The sequence below is a fragment of the Poecilia reticulata genome, chromosome 19 (genome assembly GCF_904066995.2).
Source record: "Poecilia reticulata chromosome 19, P_reticulata-male-v2, whole genome shotgun sequence".
Classification (NCBI taxonomy): domain Eukaryota; kingdom Metazoa; phylum Chordata; class Actinopteri; order Cyprinodontiformes; family Poeciliidae; genus Poecilia; species Poecilia reticulata.
The window spans coordinates 4,584,059-4,606,418 of NC_088848.1; the positions used below are offsets into that span (position 1 = coordinate 4,584,059).

Below are 22,360 nucleotides of genomic sequence, written 5' to 3' on the forward strand. Positions count from 1 at the left end.
ATTATTTTTAGTGTCACAGCACACTGCAGGAAAAACAAGGGAAGTAGAAAGCACTTTGGAAAGTTGGAATTGTAATAATCCGGTAGAAACGCCACATAAAATCTTATTGTCTGAAAGAACAGTATCTTGCAACTAACTAAATTATAAAATCATATTTTCCATCCCTACAAGGTTTTATATCCAAAATATTCTATTCATTTTTGCAAGATTTGGGGCGGTGGTAGCTGTCTCCGGCAGCCTACAGACAGGCTAAACCCTAGAGAGGTCAACAATCCATCACAAGGCCGACATTTAGACACACGAGACGCGCATCCACTCACACTCACACACACACACACGCACGCACACACACACAATTTAGAACCTTCAATTAACCTAACATGGATGTTTTTTGGGACTGTGGGAGGAAACCGGAGTAACCACGGTATCCTGGGAAAACCCACTCACAAATGGGGAGAGCAAACTAGCTTCATACACACACAAAAAAACAAAGCCTTGCTGAAATTTGAAAGCATGAAGCTCTTAGTTGGGAAGAAACAGTGCTAACCATTTACATTTAAATCATATTGAACATCTTTTCACATCTAATTATTTTGGCAGTATACAGGTAAAATCTACCTGTATAAAATGGAAGCACACATGGAAACACATGTACATTAGATCAAACATAAGAAATGAGCTCCTTTCATTCAATAAAAGAATTTTAAAAAACGCATCAGATTTATTACACCTCTGCTTTTCCAGGTTTTTACTTGTTATATTTCTTATAATGTGAGCATTAATGTTGCCTGTTTGTTCCTAGGTAACAACTGACATCTGTATATTTGTATGAAGGGAGGATGTAAAAACTGCTGCTGCGGTTGGGCTTCCTTCACTCGCAGCAAAAAAATAAGACAGACCTATCGTATATCATCATGGATTCCTAGAGTATCGTGTTATCAGTGCCTCCGTGACCTTGTTCTAAGCCTCCCCTTCCTGCTCCGGCAACAACATGCGACACATGAATGGCTGCCGTACGTGTGGCACTTTCCATACAGACTGTGCTTGCGTCATCGGAGATCAGTGATCAGTGATCAGGGTAGGCTCTTTGCTCCAGCTTTGCTGTTCAATTTGGAGACGGCGGCATGTTCGTAACGTTTTCGAGCGGATTTAGACCAGATGATCCTCTTCGTGACCTTGGCTACCCTGTCAGTAGACCAAAGGTCATCCATAAAGTGCAAATCCAGTTTCGTCAGAAGACATTAAGCTTTAAACTTTCAGCTCTGACTGAACATTTAGAGGGTTGTCTCTGAATCTCTGTTGTGCTGTTTCCCTCATGCGCCACCAGTCACTGCTGCTTTTTAAATGATGGATACGAGGGAGTTTTGAAGGCCATGACAATTATTGCGAGGGACGTGCTCACCACTGGGACCATTGTGCTCTATTTTCTATTAATAAAGAAGCATCTTGGAATAGCTAACCTTTTGAACGTCCCACTCTGGGAATATGTGGAATTAATATTACAGTGTACAATCTGGTGAGTGAAAGCAACGTTTTTTGTTTTTTTTTCTTATCCCCACACACTGAAGACCTCTAAATAAAAACACATGTGGCACATAAACATGATACCTCTCTGAGCTGCTTTCATTTGCCTTCTGTAAAGTCACATTAATGTTCACTTCAGCTTTGTAGGACCTTCTTTCTCTTTCCCTTTGTTCTTATCATTTCCTCCTTGTTTTATAGAAACTCTAGAAATGTTAGCCATAAATCAATAGCACCATACGCTTTTTATGTGGTATCTTAAAATACTTGATTGGATCCAGAGATCTCATTTAAATATTAATTTATCCAAAACTGATTACTGAATCACTTCCAAATGCTGGAGATGATTCTGTTGTTTTATCCAAGATAAAAAACTAGAAAGGGTGCAACACTTCAAAGATTTCTTTGATTCACAATTTTAAAAAGTAATAATTTAACTCTAGGTGCCAAGTTACACTTTGATGCCATGACTACTCTTCATATTACATACTGATAAGTTTTTTTTCATTGGCCAGCAAAACAGTTGTAAAACCAGTTGAAATAGTTCATAAACACAAATTAAAGGTTAAATCATGTCATCATTGCCTTATAGCCCAATAACAGGAACGACTAAGTTGGGACAACATTGTAAAACATCAAGATGCTCCGTCTCTATGGTTCATTAATAAAAATACCAGTGAGTGAAAGATGGCAGGTGAAGGGACGTCTGTTCAGTTCCACATAAGAAAACTTCTGCTTTTCACTATTGTTCTTCTCACACTTAATGCAATTCAGAGTAACATAAGGGACCTTTCACTTCTCATCTCATTTAAAAAACATCTTAAGAACTGGCTCTTGGAAAGCCCAAAATGCCAACATTGATTATATGCAAAGATGTAGAGATGTATAGATTTTAAGGCTGTTTTATTCTTATTCTTTGGTGTTTTTTCGTCATTTTTATTTCTGTATTTATTATTATGTGCTTTTGCTCCAACTTGGGATTGGAGATGGAAAGTGGCCACCTGGTTATAATCTCATGCATCTACTTATAAATATAATTCATTAATACATTTTCTCCCATGAAAAACCCTGGAATTTTGTACATAAATGTATCAGGAGGCATGATTTTATCCTTTACAGTTTTAACTCTGTCAGTGCGGCGTTTCTGCTGGCCCCGAGAGCAGCATATATCTCTTTCTGTGTTCCCTCTGATCTCTCATCATCTCTGAGGTCTTACATCAAGAAGCCCTAGATTTATAGATCAATAGCCATAAACAAAACATAGATTGAGCTGGACTCCAAGACAAAACAAACAGATTTTACAGTTTTCCCTCCCTGTCTCCTCATACAGTTGGTCACAAAAGTCTCAGCTGAAATACAAAAAAAAGGAAAAAGAAAGAAAAAAAGGTCATTTTCCAGCGAGAGAGCAATACAAAGCCGATCAGGCATGAAATATGTGGCAGATTCACACAAAATGAAAGACAATTACCGGAATATGACTTGTGAATAAAAGTGTGTTTAGAAAGGTGTGACCGGGTGCACAAAGTAAATGGATGAACAGGGAATTTGTGTGTAATCCAATTGTAGTGGCGTGGCATTGGGCATAATACCAGTCAATCCCATTTTTGATGCTTGGTTACGTGGTGCAAAAAGTGCTTGAGAGTGATCATTTCTGTGCATCTGTGCATGTGTGTGTGTGTGTGTGTGTGTGTGTGTGTGCGTGTGTGTGTGTGTGTGTGGAGGGGTATGCATGCGTGTCCCTTTGTGGGTTTTTTTATTCACACTCATTAGTGTGCAGTCTCACACAGAATATTTATGTTGCTCTGATAACTTGGCTGACAGCTGTGCATATTTCACTGGGTGGAGAACCCTGCATTGCAGTGCTTGCTCATGGCAGCCGTGCTCTTTATGAGGGAGCAGTTTAGGGTCAGCCTGGAAGCAGAAAATGACCGACAAATCAGCCGGACTGTCCCTGGTCTGCCTCTTTGCTCGGTCGCATGCAGGTCGAAGCACCGACCGGACTTCGTTTTGCATCATTTAAAAACGGAGCAAACCAAGAATAAAACACTATTTGTGAAAAACTGTGTAAAACAATTTAGAGCGTTTTAAATTGCCACCATTTTCCTGTCTATCTAATCAGGCACACAGAAACAGTCAAGCTGAGAATACTCATATTAATCGTTTCCTAGCAAATAAAAAGATCCCCAAGCTTTCTATGTTTAGCCCACACAGTTCCATAAATCAGAAAGGAATGAATGCCTCCTCCAGTCTGAAGAGAGTGGCCATTTTAGTACAATAGAAGAAATGCTATAGAGCAATTTGTCAAATAAATGTAAAAAATGAAAACATGCTTCTCTGCTAGCTAGGAGTTTAGAAGGAAAAGAAAGTCGGGGAAGAAACATTGTTTCTTTCCAACTCTAATCCTTCTTCTCATTCTCTGTCCCTTCAGCTCTTGCCCCAACACCTCCAAGTGTTCGCTCAGAGGTCTTTAAGTCATGTGTGGAGGATAAGGACCGGGCCTTCTGCCTGAATGATGGAGAATGCTCCATCATTGAAACTGTGGCTGGGGTTCACAGACACTGCAGGTAAGTGAGAATTGTGCTGATGTGCGAGGGTTAGGGACGTTTTTCATTCTATTAGTATTTTTTCCTCCATTTCATAACCCCGGTTACGAAGGTGCAACGATTTAAACGTTTTGGCGATTTAAAACGACTTGGATTTCTTCTAAAAGAATTTAATCTGGCTGAAGTAGGAATGGTTAATTTTTGCATTGGTTATCCGTATCTCAGAGAAAAACAATTATTGCAATAAAAACTGTGATTGATAATGTTTGACCCCTAAAAGGGACAATATGGGCAGGACAGATACTAAACTAGCTGTTATTTGTTCAAAGAGCGGAATACTGTTTCTTATTATGGTGCTATTTGTTGCTAATATATTAGAAAATAAAGTTGAATGCCATGATTGTGTACTGCTGTACAGCATCTTGAGTGCTGAAAAGATTAACGTTTGATAATAGAGTATGCAAGTATATTAGAGTGGTTGTTGCATTGACATTTTACTACTTTTTAACTGTAATTTTTTTCAGTATTATGAAAAAAAACCAACTTCATATTGCCCATTCCTAATCAGAAAAACGTGCTACGTATAAATGTGTGGCTAATTTAAATTATGCACATTTACTCCAGCTAGCTTTACGTGACACTGTCTTTGAGGGTATTCTTCAAAAGAATATAGATCCTGACCTTATTGTCACATTTCCAAATCAATCATTTCCCTCAACAGACAGAGTGCAACAGTTCAAAGGGATGAAGAAGAGCAGGGTATTTTTTGAGCCTTACTGTTATATGCTTCAAATTTTGCTCTCTCTCAGCATGAATAAACCACAGACATGTAGAAAATGTGGATTTTCTTTCTTGAAGATTTTAATTCTTCTTGTCATTATGATCTGGAAGCAGTTCATACGGTGTGTTGACTGACTCAAAAAATGTCAGATATTTGAGCCTTCAACCATCTGATTGCCAGTCAGTCTCAACGATGTGGAAAACTGACTGGGTCTGACCAGTGAGCAATTTCTTGGAACATTTCTACTTTGGACATTTTAATTAAGACTTGATTGTTTCCTCTTATACAAACAAAACAAATTAAACTGGAAATTGTTGAGGAAACTAATCTAAACTACTATTTTTACAACCATCATGAGTCAAATTATTTGATTTGTACAACCCAAAGTATTAAAGGATTTCTATGCAAAAGGCACACTGGGTCCAAATATGATTTACCCCATGTTCTTGCTTTGATCTGACAAAAGCTTCAATAATGATAGCAATTTCATGAAATGTCTCTCGTCTCATATCTTAACCTTGGAATAAATGTTGTCGGATATGACCCCTTTAATCTGTGATGCATTTTAATGAAAGGTTTAAAAGAGGAGCTTCTGCAAGACCTCTCTTTGATCAGACATTGTATTCTTTCTAAGTTCTTTTCTTTTTGCCCAGAGATGCATGTTTGAAATGACGAAAAAGAACAGATGACTCCGTTGTGGGGCTTTTTTTCATAAAACTATATGGATTAGACTTGCTAACATGCAACAATCCATCAAATAAACAATTACATACCTACTAAAATTTTAATTTCTGGAGCCGACTGGTGCCTTTAGTGATCTTTAGTGATGTCTAATTATGTTTTTCCAATCTTTGATAGAAGAAAATGCATTTCTTTATCTTTCTTTGAATACAAGATGAACTGGATTTTACAGGAGCGAAGGTGAAATGAGTAGCCACAGATAAAATAATATAAGTTAGATCAAATCATTTTGATAAAGGGTGTGCTGATATCCATATATTTGGCAACCCAAAAACAGAGTGGCCCCTTGATGTTGCAGATCTTAATTAGCTTTCAGTACCTGTGACACAAGGTTAGAGACGAGGTGATGCAAATTTCAGATTCTTCAAACGCTCTCTTAGCAATCTCGGGCTCGTCAAAGCAACTCTCTTAGCAATCTTGGTCTTGTCAAAGCATCTTTGTAACATTCTGAAAATGAAAATAATTGATGTCCACAAAGGAGGAGAAAGCTATAAGAAGACATAAAAGTGCTTTTAGACAGCTGATAAGGCGTTTTAACAGTAATGCTGGCTGTGAAATTGAGGTGAAGCAGATCAGAGTCTAGAAGTCATGGCCACAAATGAAGGAAACCTTATAAGTGGGGACTGCGAATGAATTTGAAAATAATATTGAGTGCAACTCATTTTAGCATACTTTATTTCCCATGTATAAGTTGCTGATAGAGTCTCATTCCTCTAGCTATTCACAGCCTATTAAGGTTAGCAAAATATGAATTCTTGGTAGCGAAATTCATCACGGGGGCTAATAATTGCAAATATTCAAGCAAGGCTCTTGACCACAGCTGTGTTGATAACTACCAGACACAGTACAATAATTACCTACTAAAATGGTTCCCTGTTTCATAAATAGCACCATAAATCTACAAAAACCTTGGGAATGTTAAGAGTCTGCTGTGAAATTGTTCAAATTCACTGCACTACATGGAGCATGAGTTGGACGCTGCAACGTACAGCAGGCTGACGCTGTCCGAAACGATTTACTGCAGTTTCCCAACATGAAGAAAATTATGCAGCGCAGCATAACAACATGTTTGCTCATGCTTCTGCTCATTAAAATAACTGGAACTAATTTTACTCTTGATTGTGCAAATAGATTGATTTAAATTTTGAATTTACCACTAAGGCGAAGAATAGAATCAGATAGATATTCATAAAGCATGGAGATTCCATGGATAAGGGTAAGGTTACAGGTTTTTACGGCCCAGAGAGTCAGAGTTGCCAACCTCATTACAGTTGTCAATCTGATCAAATCTGAGGTCATACTTATATTTGAGGAGGGGGGGGGAAGCTGCATTTAAAGTATTTTCACTCTCTAAAGTTGGAGGTACTGACCATGCAGGAGTATATTGGCTGCAATATTAAAGAGATGTGTCAGCTCTAATTTTCTGCTTTTCAGAATTCACGTCATATTTTATTAACTTTGCTTTTCACAGTTTCAGAAATGTTGATGGCAGATACCTAAAACTTTGGACCAGCACTTGGTTTGTGTGCTGCTGTTGCACCTACTGTAGATGAATATAATTAAAAGAAAAATATAGGAAAAAGGTTATAAAGTATACATTAAAAAATATATATATCTACAGACAGCAAAGAATACTTTTAAGCAATGCAGATATGATTATATTGCGTTTTCTAAAAAAATAAAGCAAGTACTTAACTTGTTTTTACGTTGCCTTGTTTCAGTAAAATGCTCTGTGGAGATCAGCACTGAAATGTCTCTATCGCTTTAACAATACATGATAAGACATGTTCTCCTGAGAGAGAAGTTATGTGATTGGTAGTGAATAATAATAAAACACCTCATTAGCACCTGTACTTGGATTAGCAAAGCTTACATCTCCAAAAAAGGGAGAAAAAACAGATCTGTGTCATGTAGGGGATGAAACATGAGCACGAGACAATATTCTGACAGAGAATTAAATATGAAAAGAAGAAAAAAAAATCAAACATACCAAGTATTGCGGTCTTATTTACAAACACAATTTATTATTTATCAAAATGTTTAAACAGATGATTTATTATTTAGTGTGCAAAAACATAAACCATTAAGACTGTACGTTAAAACAAGACACCTATATTGTTTTCTCTGATGTTTTTAGATCCCATTCCAGCTGATCAGGTTTGGTGTGGACTGAAATGTATCACCTGTGCAAGAGCATCAGAAAACCCTGAAGACTTGGAACAATCATTACTCTGGGCTATAATTAGTGGGAGTTGAATGATTGAATATCGGGCTCAGGAGAGACTTGGAGACCTAACCTAGAGACACTGTCTGCCAGTTTTCCTGCAGTTGAGTGCCTGTTGTGTGAAAGAATGATTACAGGGCTGTAGGTACTTTTGCTGAAAGGTTGCTTCTTTTTCCTGACAGAAGTTCACCCACTAAATCGTAGGAATATAATCATTTAACTCAAAAATCACTGCCGTGTGGATGTTGTTTAACGACATCGGTGCAATGAGTAAAGTGCGAACTCTGAGTTTGTTTTGAGAAAACTTTTACTCTCATAATCTTTTACCACGAAACGAAAACACTTTACTAAAGAAATTCTGTTGAGACGTTTCAAACAGTTTTGATGCAAATTCCATGGATTATCGTTCAAATCTTCAAGAGGGTTTAACAGGGAAGATGGTTGACAGAATCACACCTAGCAACAGGGTCAACCACACCTCACTAAGATGGGAATTTAATCGTCTCTTGGCTCAGAGTTGCTCTCAACCGCTGACTGAATAACTCGTAAGCTGGGGCTCCTTGGCAGGGATTTTTTAGGCTGAAGTAGGTGATTATTCAGAGAACCTTTGAGAATGCGGGTGCTGGGCTCTGTGGAATAATAAAAAAAAAGCCTTTGTCAAAAGAGAACCACAAGAAGTTCCACTCGCAGTTTACCTGGTGATGGTAGCATCATGCTGGAGCTAAATACCAGGTGATACAGGTAGACAATGTGCACACGAAGTTCAGTTGAGAATCTCCGTAGCAGGATTTAATATTTTCTCTTCATAGACACTCTCCATCCAGACTGACTGAGTTTGAGCTAATTTGCAAAGAATGGGCAAACATTTCAGTTTCTATCGATGTTCAAAGCGGTGGACACATCTTCCAAGACTCGAGGAGCTGTCAAGTCACGTCATTCAGATTTCTGTTTGTAAAAAGAGTTGCTAACCGTCACTTATTTTCTTTCACCATGCAATTACGTGCTTCGTTTTCTTGGTCTTTCACACAAAATATCACAAAATGAAATTATAGTGTGGGGTTGTAATCTGAAGGGGTTGAACTTTAGCAAGTCGCTGTACATTAAACACTTTCCTTCTTTTTTCAGATTATAAGATGTCAGCATAAGATGACATCAGCTGTTTCTTCCCTTCTCCTCCATTCTTCTCCTGCCTAACCATTTTTCATTTGCCAAAGCTAATAAGGCTTTCCAAAAAAAAAAGAAAAAAAAAGTAATAAGAGTTTGGGGCGTAGTTTTGTATCTGGCCTTTTTGTAAATTCAAGACAGAAGAAGTAAATTAACTGATATAATTCTGACCTCTGAAAATGACAACATAGCCACATACAGGAGAGGAGTGCAGCATAAATGCCAATGATATTTTCAGCCCACTAGTAATTAGGGTAAATCAAGCCTTTAATTCAATTTGCAGAGATGTTTACTCTTCTTGATTAGCAGCAAGAAAAACTGCTAGCACTCCAAAGCATGTGGGCTGTTAAAGCTAGAGGAAAATAAATATATGCAAAACAGGAGAATAGGAAGCTGTGTGAAACTTTTCTAAACTTAAAACTTTAACAAAAAAATAAAAAATAAAAAAACATTCCACATTGTCAGTCAGTTTAAATGTACCTATTAAAATCTATTTCACACCAGTGCTGGGAATGCTGGCTTTGTAGCTGTCTAAAAATAAACGACATGCATCATCTGAATTACTAAGCATATTTTATGCATGAGTCACCACGTACTGTTATGAAACAAAAAAAAAAATACTCATTTACATTGTAGATGTAGAGTTGTAAGAACTGATCAGTGTCAAGTGTGCAAATCTACACATTTTTCACTACTCTGATAAAACGACTTCGTTCCACCGTAGGATTATTTCATGATGTTCGTCGTCCAGGTAAAGAGAAAACAGGAGACGCTGTCAGAGTTCGCCTGTCTCATGGAACCACAGGGGAGATCTGGTGATTAAACTAACAACTACGGCTCTTAGTGAAATGTTTTTCCTTTATTGAAATGCTCTACACAGTGTCCCAAACCTAAGTACAGCAGCTAACAGCTGTGTTTTAGGTGAAGCTGTCCTATGATGTTCCAAATTGAAAGAGAAGTTGTTCTTTGTCGTAATTCCCATGTGTCTCCTGTGTTGTAGCAGCTGGTCCGTTGACCCAGATACAGGGCTTTGAAAATATATTTACCCCATGCAGATTTCTTCCCTTTTTGTCGCACTTTAATGTTTCAAATCATCAAACCTCTTTTTAATATATGGCAGAGATACCTGAGTGACTAGAAAAGTTAAGGGGAAGCATCTGTTTCCACCAGTTTGATCCAAACATTACTCCCCAGTTGATTTACGAATTTACTGTGATTTACTACGTCTTTTGGAAACCTGGGATCAGTTTTGTTGCACACACAGGCCTGGTTAATACCAGACATGTAGAGTTAATAGAAGACCTTTAGAAAGAAGACATTTCGAAATGACAAGACGAGGTAGGCTAAGCTAGTGAAAGTATCCAGTGTAAAGAAACTCAAAAAGAGACGACAAACTCATTGACAGCTAGTTATTTAGCAAATAATTGGATGCGTCTTTTGTTTCTAGCTGTAAAAAGCATTCAGAGACTTGCAACTGTAGCCACAGTGAATAGTGACTCTAGAAAGTTTTGACTCAGGGGGCCAGGAACACAAAATGCAAGCCACATTTTTCAGATTGTACATGCAGTACATGAAATCGAAGTTAAACATACTGAAATTCAGTGAAATGATTGTATTGCATAATAAAAGTATGACATATTCTACTTGAATAGAACAGTTTTTCCTTCTCTGGAAATCTCTACTGTGATCTTTGTTACAGATTTTCACAAAGTATTTTACATTTTTTTTGTTGCTTGTTCATTTGGCTTTTGGTCAAAAACAACCAATCTAACAGCAACAGTCACACATTTGACACGATGACAGGTGCATGCAAATGTGCATGTAGTCCTCTGGCAGCATCCTCAAGACAGGCGTTAAAAGGGATGTGTCTTGCACATATCACATGGTGAAATTCTTTAAGGAGTATTGTATCAACAACAGTAAACAGCAGCTGCCTTGTGTTGCCAGATGACGCAAGGTGCTGCAAGTTTGTTCTTATCTTGAAACAACTCGATTCTGCCATCATCTCTCCAAAACATGATGAGAATGTGCATTAACTGGTCTCTGCATGTATATACAACAATTTCAATATATAACGGCTTTAGAATAATGTTCACTGTTATTGATATGCAAACTCACAGTGATAATCGAGACAATAGGAAAATTGTAATGCCAGACGCAGCAGAGCAGAGGGAATTAAACAGAAGGCGTTTTGCATTTTAATGGCTGATTTCAACAGTGACAATTTACCATCTTCATTTCCAAGGATAGTTGAACACTTTTTGTACTAATTTGTGGGAATTATAGATGTTAAAGATTTGATGGCATGGATTGTGTAATCGCATGAAAAAAGAAAAGATCTAAAATGTTTCAGCTTCAAAATGTTAAAATGCATATTTGGTAATCCTGCTGTAATGAGTGTTGACTTTTGATCAAATGGAAAAAAAAAATAAAATGTTAGAATAATTGTAGGTTCAGTTGGTGTCAAATAAAAGTGGAATTAAACTGACAAGCAGAGAAGAGGTATAAAAAGGTTGATGCTATTTTTAAAGATAATTACAGAGGAGCAGGTCAGATTTGCCCGTGTCTTTATGGATTGCCACTCCTTTGGAAATTAGAACCGATTTAATGGCTTCACTTTTATTCTTCACAGCTTAGATGAAATCACAACCCCTGTGTGTCTTTGTGCTTGCATTAAAAGCCTGGCAAGGAACGGCGGCTCATGTCTACCATCACCATGGTAACTTCTTCCCTCATTAGTTTGGAACCAGAAGGTGAAAAAAATAGTTGTTGACTCACTTATCATGAGCCTGCTCTGCTGGTGTACATCAAATGCTCTGTCTTTTGCATCATATTTTACCCATCAGCCCCCATTGATCAAACATCAAAATAACTGCTACCTAATGGTATCCATAACGGCTGTTGTGAATAATTCATAATGGGATTTGCACATTTGATTGCTTCACCCAGTGCTATGCTAGCATACAGCGCAGAGAGATATTGGATGATTGATTTTTGCTTTATGCCTTCTTCCCTCAGACTTCATCTGTGGGAATCGATAACTCTTAGGAACATCTTTTACCAAATAAAAAAAGAACTGGCATTTATTATGCTGTTAAAAAGCATTTGCCACCTTGCAGATATGTGGAGTTTTTATTTAATTGCGACACTTGCTCAACTCTTTAGTTTTAAGACTACTTCAGTGAACATAAAATAGTTTTGATATTATAATATCATTTTGGATGGACAAAAACTTTCCAAACTAACTCATCCCCATGTGAAAAAGTAACTGCCCATAAAGGTATTAAGTAGCTGCGTTTCAGTTGTTTCCAGCTTTTGGCAATAACTGGCAATGAGTCTTTTTCTCTATTGCTGTGGAAGAATTTTGGCCCACAGTCTCTTGCAGAATTTTTATAATTCAGACGCAAGGATAACGTTTCAAGCATGCTAAGCCTATCAGGCCATAGCATCTCATTAAAGCATTAAAGTTGTGACTTTGACTAGGCCTCTTTAAAGCCTTTATTTTGTCATCGTTTCACAAAATAATTTGGGAAGTCACACTAAGATTTTTTTTTTTGCATATTGTCATCTTGTCCTTTCAGTTGCGCAGAGCTGGAAAACGGATTTTGTGTCCAGTATCGTTCCTGTCGTTGAATGATAAACATTATAAACCAACCCTAATCGAGCTTTTGCTCAGTTTTTTAGATTTTTCTCTGGTATCATTTGTGGATGACTCATTAATGCATTCTTGAAATATCTTGATAGGCCAACTACTCCTAAGAAGATTGATTGTTTCATGTTTTCGACATTTGTGACTAATAGCTCAGACTGCGATACACTACTTTAGATAAGGTCGCAATGTGTTGTTGTTTGAGACCTTTTAGCCTAGTTCATGTCAGCAGGTTGACTTTAAGATATTTCTTGATTGGACGGGTCAGGTAGCAATCACGTGTGGGTGTTCCTGGTGATATTGAGCTGGATAATGCTGTAAATATGTTGCCAAAGAGCTGTGCATGCTAGTGAAAAATCTATGCACACTTCCTCAAGAATTCAGGGAAAAAGCTAGAATGTTTCTGTTAAAGGGAAATGAGTGATTTTCATTGATAGCTTGCTGCTGGGCTTAAGCCTAGGGATAAGCTGAATGCGCTCAAGTCTGTATGTGTCTCTCCATGAGCCTGTTGATGTTGTTTTTTCTCCCGGACCCAGGAGACATTGACAGCAGTATTAGGAGAATCTGATGTGACAAATTATATCACATAAATGAAGAGCTCAGCCTCTTAACTTTGCTCTCTTGCTTTCCTTCCTCTCATCTTGATGTTGTTATTTATTTCTTTATTTTTCGATAGAGAGCCAGTTCAGCGATTAAATTGTCACTGCAGCGTCAGACCTTGACAGGCTGCACTAATCCACGGTGCTGCCGCTCCTCTGATGATCCATCCTGCTGGGGAGGACGTTCTCCAGGCTTAAAGCCAATGGTCCATGTCCACCCGCTTTTCCCACCTGGCAGCTGGATGAAAACCACATGGCTGTAAATGTGAGAGCAGAATTACCTTTAGGCAGCAGCCTTTGACAAACTAACACCTGGTCTTAGGCCTCGGCTGAACTTGCACTTCCTGTTTGTAATTCAAAGAAGAGAAGCAGCCCAAAAGTTGCTGACTTGAAGCGTCGGCCAGGAGAAACTTGACAAAAACGTACTTCTGTTTAAAATCCGTACCTCCAGAAATGCAAAAAAAAAAAGCAGCACATCATTATAAATGGAATGATTTGGATGCAGTCTATTTACTTTCGCAGATTTAAATTTGAGTATTGTAGCATTTCCATTCAACACCCTTTACTCCCCCTTTAACGGTTAGCCTTGCAACAAATCTGAAGAAGCTTTTGAATGAAACTTTGTCACTCTCATAACGGTTGTGATATGCTAAAAGCTCAATATCAAGGATGCCATCAACTGTTGGTAAGTACAGAAGTACAGATTATCCATCTAATTTGCTTTTACTGCTCCTCTTTAAGTGGCTTCCTGTCTGTCCAGCCAGAAAGCAGGGAACCGGACGTTGCAGTGGGGGACAGGATCTTTACTCATTATGGACGATGGACGACATGGTTTAAACTTCCTGTCTCTTATCTCTTGTTTTTGGTCCTGCCTTCTATTAACTCATCTGGGGTTTGGAGTTGTAGTTTATTTAAGCGCTTGGGATGCTAATCAGCTCCTTTTTAAAAAATTTTTTGGCAAAAAAAAAAGAGCAAAAAATAAAAACATCCTCATTACAACTTCAGTTGTAATAAAGTTGTACTTCCGTTAGAACAGTCTGAAAGTACAGAAGTGAGACCAAAAATTCTTCCAGCTGAACAACATCCAAAATCGGAGGAGGCAGTTGTCCAAAACAGCCATGCATCCTCCAAAAAATCCAACTCTAAAAAGTCTACAAACAGAACAAATCAGAAGGTCAGGTAACAAAGTGCCGCTTTATACTGATCAGTCCCGTAACATCATTTGTCCGCTGAAGGTGCCAGTGAAACAGGACATGTCACCAAGTAATTGGAAGGGAAGCTTTCTGTAGAGGGTCAAAGTGTGCCGTTTACCTGTAGGTTAGCAAAGTTTCAAAGGTGCATATTTTGACCTGTGATTTCAACAACCTAAGAGGAAATGTTCTTTTTATTTTTATTTTTTACTTGAAACAGCTAAACTGCAACAGCAACTGGAAAACTGCTGCAGTATGTGACGTTACCTCTCCCACAGGGGAAGAAAATCCAGTCTCCTGGGTGAGGGTCCTAATTTTAAATCCGGTGTCATCGTTTTATAAAGATTTTAGCATTTATCTCTTTTTCCCTCACCAAGCAAGAAGCAGATATAGATCAGCACAAAAATGAATGAAACATTATATCCAAGGATTTCCCTGAGGATTAACGCAGAACCAAAAGTTCCCTACTCCGAGGTTGCATTTTATATATACAGTTTTTACATATTGGCAAAGTGTAAAAACTTGTCAATATGTGATGAATTGCTCTGTATAATTTGTCAAACAAACATGGTCAAAAGAAACTGCAATTCATGGTTTTATATCTTGTAAAACTGTTTTTTAACAGTGTTAAATTAAAGGAGCTGTTTTCTGTATGAGTGTGTCAGTCTCTTATGCTTTAAATCATTTCAACTTGCCTTTTTTTGTACTATTGCTCCAATTTACTGAGATTTGCAAATATCTGACTATGCACAACCTTCTGAAGATCCAATCACAGCGTTTCAGTCCAGTTGAGGTCCTAATCATTGCAATATGTACATTTTTCTCTTTGTGTAGATCACTGCTGTGTTTGGAATCATTGTTTGGTTAATGATCCCATTTTCAGCCAACCTTTAGTTGCTCTGTTGCATGAAAATTTATTTCTATGCTGCATGAGAGGTTATGGTTGACTCACTGGCTGCACAACAAGCTCAAATCCCGATGACCCCTTCACTGCCTTTCTTGAAAATTAACATGTTTGTGCTGATGTGCTTTGCTTGATGCTGCTGTGCAATAAAGAGAATATCATGAACCCATCCAACACGGCAACTGTCATAAACGCTTTTCAGTTGGGAATAACGTTTCTCACTGCTGAATAATGAACTTCGTATCGTTTAGAAATGACCTTACAATGCTCTCCAGGGTGGTGAGCATCAACAACTACATCTCTCAGATCATTGTTGATGTCTTGGCATCACGTTAACACGAACCTGTGTGGTCCAGATCAATAGTCTGCCAAAACTCCTGTTGGTCACGCTGATGATCAGTGCTCAATCAAATGCATTAGATTAGCAGCGCATGGTAGAGTTGCCTCTTTCTTTCATTCAAGTTTATTTGGGCAGGGACACCACAGGCAGTGTTACAAAGTGGGCATTTCCCTGTACATAGTCAGTCAAGCCCCTGTTTAATATAGAGAACCAGAACCCTGTCAGGACTTTTCCAATAAAAACTACTCTGAACAGCACAGACCAGCAGTTACATTTGCCTGGATTTAAATTAGTTTTTTTTATTTTTTATTTTTATTAAGAGCCTAGATACACTTTTGTTCTGTCAAGAAAAAAAATCCATCTTTCACTGATACTTTAAAATTTTTTGTAAATTAACATTCACTTATAGTATTCACTATACGTGAATACTATACTATTCACGTATAGTAATCCATCTAAATGACACATTTTCCCACCCATTTCTCTTTTTTATGATTATATTTTGCATAATGCATAAGCACCACCTAATCAAGGCAGATGTTATAAAGGAATGCTGACATGCAGCATACAAAGACTCATTTTTCATGCTAGAAGACCTAAAGAGCATGGGATGGACATGTTGTCAAGAAAATGTACCGTCCCTTTAAATTATCTTATTTCAGCTTTAAATGTAAAACACACTTGTGCTCTTTGTTGACTTATGCCGAAAAAACTTAAATATAAGGCTTTCAGTTCACATTACGGGACAGTAAAAAGAGCAATATACTTTTGTTAGCATACATTTCATTTTTAAAATCAGATATCTAAAGGAAGAGCTGTTGCCTTGCAGCAAGAAGGTTCTGGGTTCGATTCCCGGCCCCGGTCTTTCTGCATGGAGTTTGCATGTTCTCCCTGTGCATGCGTGGGTTTTCTCCAGGTACTCCAGTTTCCTCCCACAGTCCAAAAACATGACTGTCAGGTTAATTGGCCTCTCTAAATTGCCCCTAGGTGTGAGTGTGTGTGTGCATGGTTGTGTGTCCTGTGTGTCTCTGTGTTGCCCTGCGACAGACTGGGCAACACAGTGTTCCGGGCCTCTCGCCCGGAACATTAGCTGGAGATAGACACCAGCAACCCTCCCGACCCCACTGAGGGACAAGGGTGTAAGAAAATGGATGAATGGATATCTAAAGGAAATCTCTGCAGAATCTTGTTTTCAAAACTTAAGCGACTCACAGATGAGATGTCAACAGAGACATCAATGCAACACCTCCCTCCACTTTCTCTTTGCCACATTAAACCAACGCAAGTAAATAGAGAGCATTTGATTGTAACCACCATGAACAGACTGGATTGGATTTGGAGGCAGCAGCAGTCTCACTTACTTGCCTGCAGCACTTTACGTGTTATTTCATTGGGAGCTCAGCTGGTGAAGTATAACAGCTGCTTCTCATTACTGATGTTTTTTTGGGTTTTTTTTGCAGTGGACACAGCAGAGCACATATGAAATATGTTTATGCACAAACTATTATTTTGATTTATCTGTAGCTGCACACATGAAGTTTCTGAAGGTTTCTGCTCTGTTGTCAGGCTTTTCATCATTCAGAGGACGGATATTTTGGTCATTCCACATGCTATGTCTTACCTATTGGATTACTTAAGTGTTCATATTGAAATAAAGCACAGTAACTGTGTGGATTCATTCATAAGTATAGCAAAGGTCAAAAAATATAGTTTTCACCTGAGGAAAGAGTTATCACCTGCAGTCCACCAGGGGGAGCTGTGCTAATTTTATTATTAAAGGTAGGAATGTCATGGGAGAAAATACATTTGTATATTAATCCCACTGTGCTCTGCCTTTAGGGATATTAGTTTGGATTTCATAATGTCAAAGTGTCAATGTCTCTGTTCCCAGTTTTTCAAATAAAGCAATTTTTCTCCTTATATTAGGAGGTTTTGATTCAGTTGAGAATTATCTGTGGAATAAATTTCATGTCTTACATCCTCCCCCCCAATTGCAATTGCAAGTTCTGTTTTTACACATTTTCATTAATGTTTTTCATTTATTTCTGTTTGTCAAAACTTCTGTCTGCAATATACTGTCTAGATATAGTTTATCAGATGCTGCTTGTCTTTTTGTGTATACCCAGAGGTTTCTTAAATCTTGTTGGATCAGCTGATCTTGTGCTCCACAAGCATGAAAACAGGGGGAAGTGAAAATAAAAACACGACGGCGGATCGAAAATGCGAAACAGAACAGGGAATCTGTGATGCGTCATTGTCTGATGATGTGGTCTAATTCTCAAGTTTTCTGATGTATTCATTCAGTGTTTCCACCACAGGGGTTTCCTTTGATTTGGCAGTGGGAAGAGATATCAATTTTTAATAATGGAGCAACCGTAAACTCAATTTAAAAACTGTTTGAATTAGAATTGTCGTCTACTACTAAGCTCCTTGTTGATCTGAAACATTATCAAATACTTTAAAAGACGGAGACTTCAGACCTAACTTGGACTTCCCTCTGTTAGATTTGAGACCCACCTTGTTCCTGATAGATCTGTGTTTTGACTTGGTGAAATGACCTTTGAACATCTCTGAAACATGGAGCCCTGTCTTGCTCACTGTTTGAGTCTCTGCCATCATTTCTATCAATGTGAACCGAATTCGGTAACGACTTTTTCTCTTTCTGGGAGCCAATGCGGCGTCTTTGTTTGGGTTATGCCGGTGTATACTGCAGTAGATAGTGTACGAGATATGTCATATTTTGTGTGCTGTTTTATGCTGCGTTTGTTGCTGGAGGGTTTTCATCGAGAGAATTTGGTGGACCAGCAAGACACCGATATCAGCATCATGGCAGGGCGGTGTAATTTAATATTTTAACATAACTCTGGGCTAGTCTTGTAGGCTCAGTGGAGATGAAGTGTTTGGAGTCTGCCCTGGTCACGTCTACTACCATCTCTCCAGATATTTACTTTCTTTTACATAAAATTAATCATCCCTTTAAAGGGAAAATTCTCCCAAGCTCAAACTTCTTAAAAGTCAGACTTGACTTATTGAGCTGGTGGTCCAGCAACACACCAGAGAAAACTCTGATATTAAAAAGTGAGAAGTACACACAGGTCACTCTCACAACAGCTCTTCACCCTGGAGTCAAGCAGGTCAGAAAAACATGCACATGAAATATTTCTGAGCATGTCAATGTCTTAAACTTGTCAACTATTCAATTCTATCTCATCACATATAGTGTTTTTTTGTGGCTTTGTGTTCAGTTTCCTTTACGTTATCTTAGCTGTATGGTTTCAGTTAGAAGCTTAATTTAATTTCCTTTTTTTCCCCCAGTTTGGTTTATTTTCTTCTCAAACAACAACAGAATCCTCTTTACTTATTAGCACCCCAAACTTTCTCATTACCCCTTGAATTTACATTCTTGTAGGTTTTCTTTGCCTTTCCATTGATAATTTCTAGTTTTTGGTCCGTAGTAATTGGTCAAACGTCGTGGTAAATTCCACATTCTTATTTTTTACTAACTGCTCAGCAGCACTGTTGGTTTTGTTTGTATCAACACATTCCTTCTTCCACATATTTTGTTTGTGTTGGGTACCCTTGTACGCACAGCCCTGACATTTTCACCACACTAAGTTGATAAATGAAACAGTGCCAGGTTTACTTAAAAGAATCAGGCTTACTTGAAACAATTTGTCCTTGAGTCTTTATTCAGCAAGAAAAGAAATATGCCTTTCTCTTTTCATGTGGCATTTCACCAGATGACAGCATCAGATTTTATCAAGTGAAGGTAATTAAAAGTACCATTCATGGCATAGATTAGCTACTGAAAAGCTGACTCGTTTTAAATACCCGTCTTGTCAAACGACGATTTTAGGAGCTTTTTTTATTCACATGTGACATTGTCCTTCATTATATCGATTGGAGCTATGTTCTGGGAAAACGTTGAGCATGTGACCGTAAAAACGTTTTTCTAGTAAATTCACTTGCAAATTTATATGTACACTAAGAGCAGAAGAGTGGGAGGAAGTGGTCCAGTGAGAATCAGAGTCACTATCTAAGAAAACATCCAAGTTACAAGAATAAATCAGGAGGATACACCTGAGGGTTGAAGCTCAAGACGGTGGAAACAGGAAGAGAAAGAACTAAAGGAGTCATCATGGGATGAAAAATATCTTAATGGGATGCACCACAGACAGATAGCTGATGTGGCTACTATGACCAAATGACACCAATGGGTTGAGAGCCAGACTGGAGGACAGCACAGAAGCAGGAGTCAGCACCAGAGCAATAGATCTTCCATATTCAGAAAGGAGAGAGACCCCAGAAACTGTACATCATCTCACAGCTGGGTTTTAAAAAACTAGCAGGAATGAATACATGGAGTGCCATAACCAACTGGCTGGTGTAGTGTACAGAAACATCTGTGTGGGATACAAACTGGACACCCCCAGATGAACGCAGGACTTATTTCCCAAGGTGGCGGAGAATGACAGAGCTTAGATCCTCTGTGACTTTCAGATACAAATGCCCAAAATGATAATGGCCAATGCTGCTTGTCAATGATCACTGACGAGCAGCAGAGGACAATGATTGAGGACAGAGGAACATGAGAAACTGGAGAAATACCAAAGCCTCAGGAAAGCAGTAGGTAAAGGCAACTGCAGTTGGCCCTAGTATGACCTCATCGGTCAAACTCGGGGCAGTGACTCTGGGGAAACATCTGATGTCTCCATCCAGAGGAGCGCAGTCCTAGGAACAGCTGAAACACCGTCAAAACGTGGGTCCTCAAAGAAAACTTTGAGTCAAGTCCTTTTTCACAACACTATTTACTGAAAGAGGGCTCTGAACAAAACACATCTTCGCCACCATGTTCGTTTTATTGTATTTCTGATCTTATGTACAGTTTTGAAAAATAAATTGCTATGGTTAAATGGTGATGAACATTTTGCAGGAATGCATGACACTGATTAGATGTTTTGAAATCTCTTTAAAGTCTTTCTCTGGCTGCGGGAACAGGTTTGATATTAAGCATAATATCTGATATTAAGTATAATATCTGATATTAGGCTTTTGGTTGTCACAACTATCTTCTGTTAGATTCAGTTCTATTCAGTTTACAAAAGCTCTCAGTATCAATGATTATGTTTTGTCACTGTGATTTGAACCAAAGTTTGTGGAGTTTGATATTTTAAAAGATAATTTTACAAAACTATGCATACTTTACATCCCTCATTAAATTTGTTCAGATTTGTATTTTAAATGTAAATTCAATTAAAATGTTTTAAATCTTTGAAATAAGTATCTTCATTTTAAGCATAGCATACATAATTAAAGGGGGATAATTATGTATTTTCAAGGCACATTGTTAGTGTTAGCTTGTCGCTTCAGCTAGCTGCTCAGTGTGAAAACATCAACAGGAGCAAAATGTGAGTTTACTGAACACTGCAGCTGCGTCTGTCACGTCAGATGGATCTTTGGAAACAAAATGCTATCTTGCAGAGACTCTTCACACTGACAAAGTATATGTTGCTGTCAAGAATAAAAAGCATACTGCAATGTCTGAACTGTCATGGGTGATTGAGTTAAAAGGGGGACATTGACGATGCTAACGGAGACCATGCAGCATTTTTACTGCCTTTAAGACGACTGTGGAAATGAAGCGTCTCAATCCAACGCGTGCATGTAGAGTTTGTTTGTATGCTCCGTACTTTCTGTAAACCTTCAAAAACTTGAGGCATTTACAGCCTGTCAATACTGTAATAGTGTGTAACATATATAGAGTGCAAACCAGGTGGTTCACTCTTGTTTTCACAATATTCACAGATGGGATTTCTCAGTCTGCAGAAAACTTTGTGTTGTATTATCCTCCTGCTTTTGTAACAGTTTGCAGGGATTTCATGCACATATTGGTATTTTGTATTTCCTCCATTGCAAAAAAAGTCCTAACACAGGGTATTATGGATATAGATAGAATTTATTTTGATGGCTGGCTGTTATCAACAGAAATTAATAATAATTCCAAGACTTTGTTATTTCAACATTCAAATCTATTAGAAGATGTGGAAAAATGGATGGTGGAAAAGTCAGCAGTGATGACCCTCAGATGTTTGTATCCATTATAACTCAAAGGACTATAAATTTGAGTCTAAAGTTTAAACGAAACATTCGTTAAATTGTGAGGAAGCGCAGTACAAAAAAAAACATCAATAGAATAAAGACTTTCAGTTGATCTTTATCTTTTAATACTTGATTCTCTTCAGGACACACAAATACTAAACTTCCTTACCAGCTTATTATTCTTGTCTTAGTCAAACTGACAATATTTTTGCATCACCACAGGAGAAAAAACGAGCAAAATAACCCAGTACATAAACTAAAAACTTTAGAAGACAGGTGACTTCAGTTCTAAAGACTATTGTTTCTAAAGTTGTGTCTGACAATGCTTGCTTGGAGATGAACTATATAATAATTTCCTGTGAGTGACAGATTCAGAGCGCGGGCAGATCTGTTATTCAGACAAAGTAATATAGTTTGTGGGGAGAGCTTGTTGGAATATGTGCATAATGAGGTTAGTATTGACTAACAGAAAAAAGGGAAGGTCTTATCAGAAACCGTTTTCTGCATGACTGCAGGTATGGCTTCAAAATCTATATGGATCTTGGCTTTGCTGAGAAGAAATGGGAATTTTCCATTTCTCAGAAGAGGTTGCTTTGTTTCTTTTG

The 22,360-nt window shown here is 38.0% G+C and overlaps 1 protein-coding gene across 1 annotated transcript in view; it reads left to right on the forward strand.

Annotated features, from left to right (window-relative positions):
* The window catches only part of nrg3b (neuregulin 3b), a 240,809-nt gene that overhangs the window by 114,594 nt on the left and 103,855 nt on the right, over window positions 1-22,360 (forward strand). Inside the window, exon 2 of the mRNA XM_081600918.1 lies at window positions 3,950-4,085. Within this exon, the coding sequence (XP_081457044.1) occupies window positions 3,950-4,085 (136 nt within the window). The remainder of the gene's footprint in view (window positions 1-3,949; window positions 4,086-22,360) is intronic.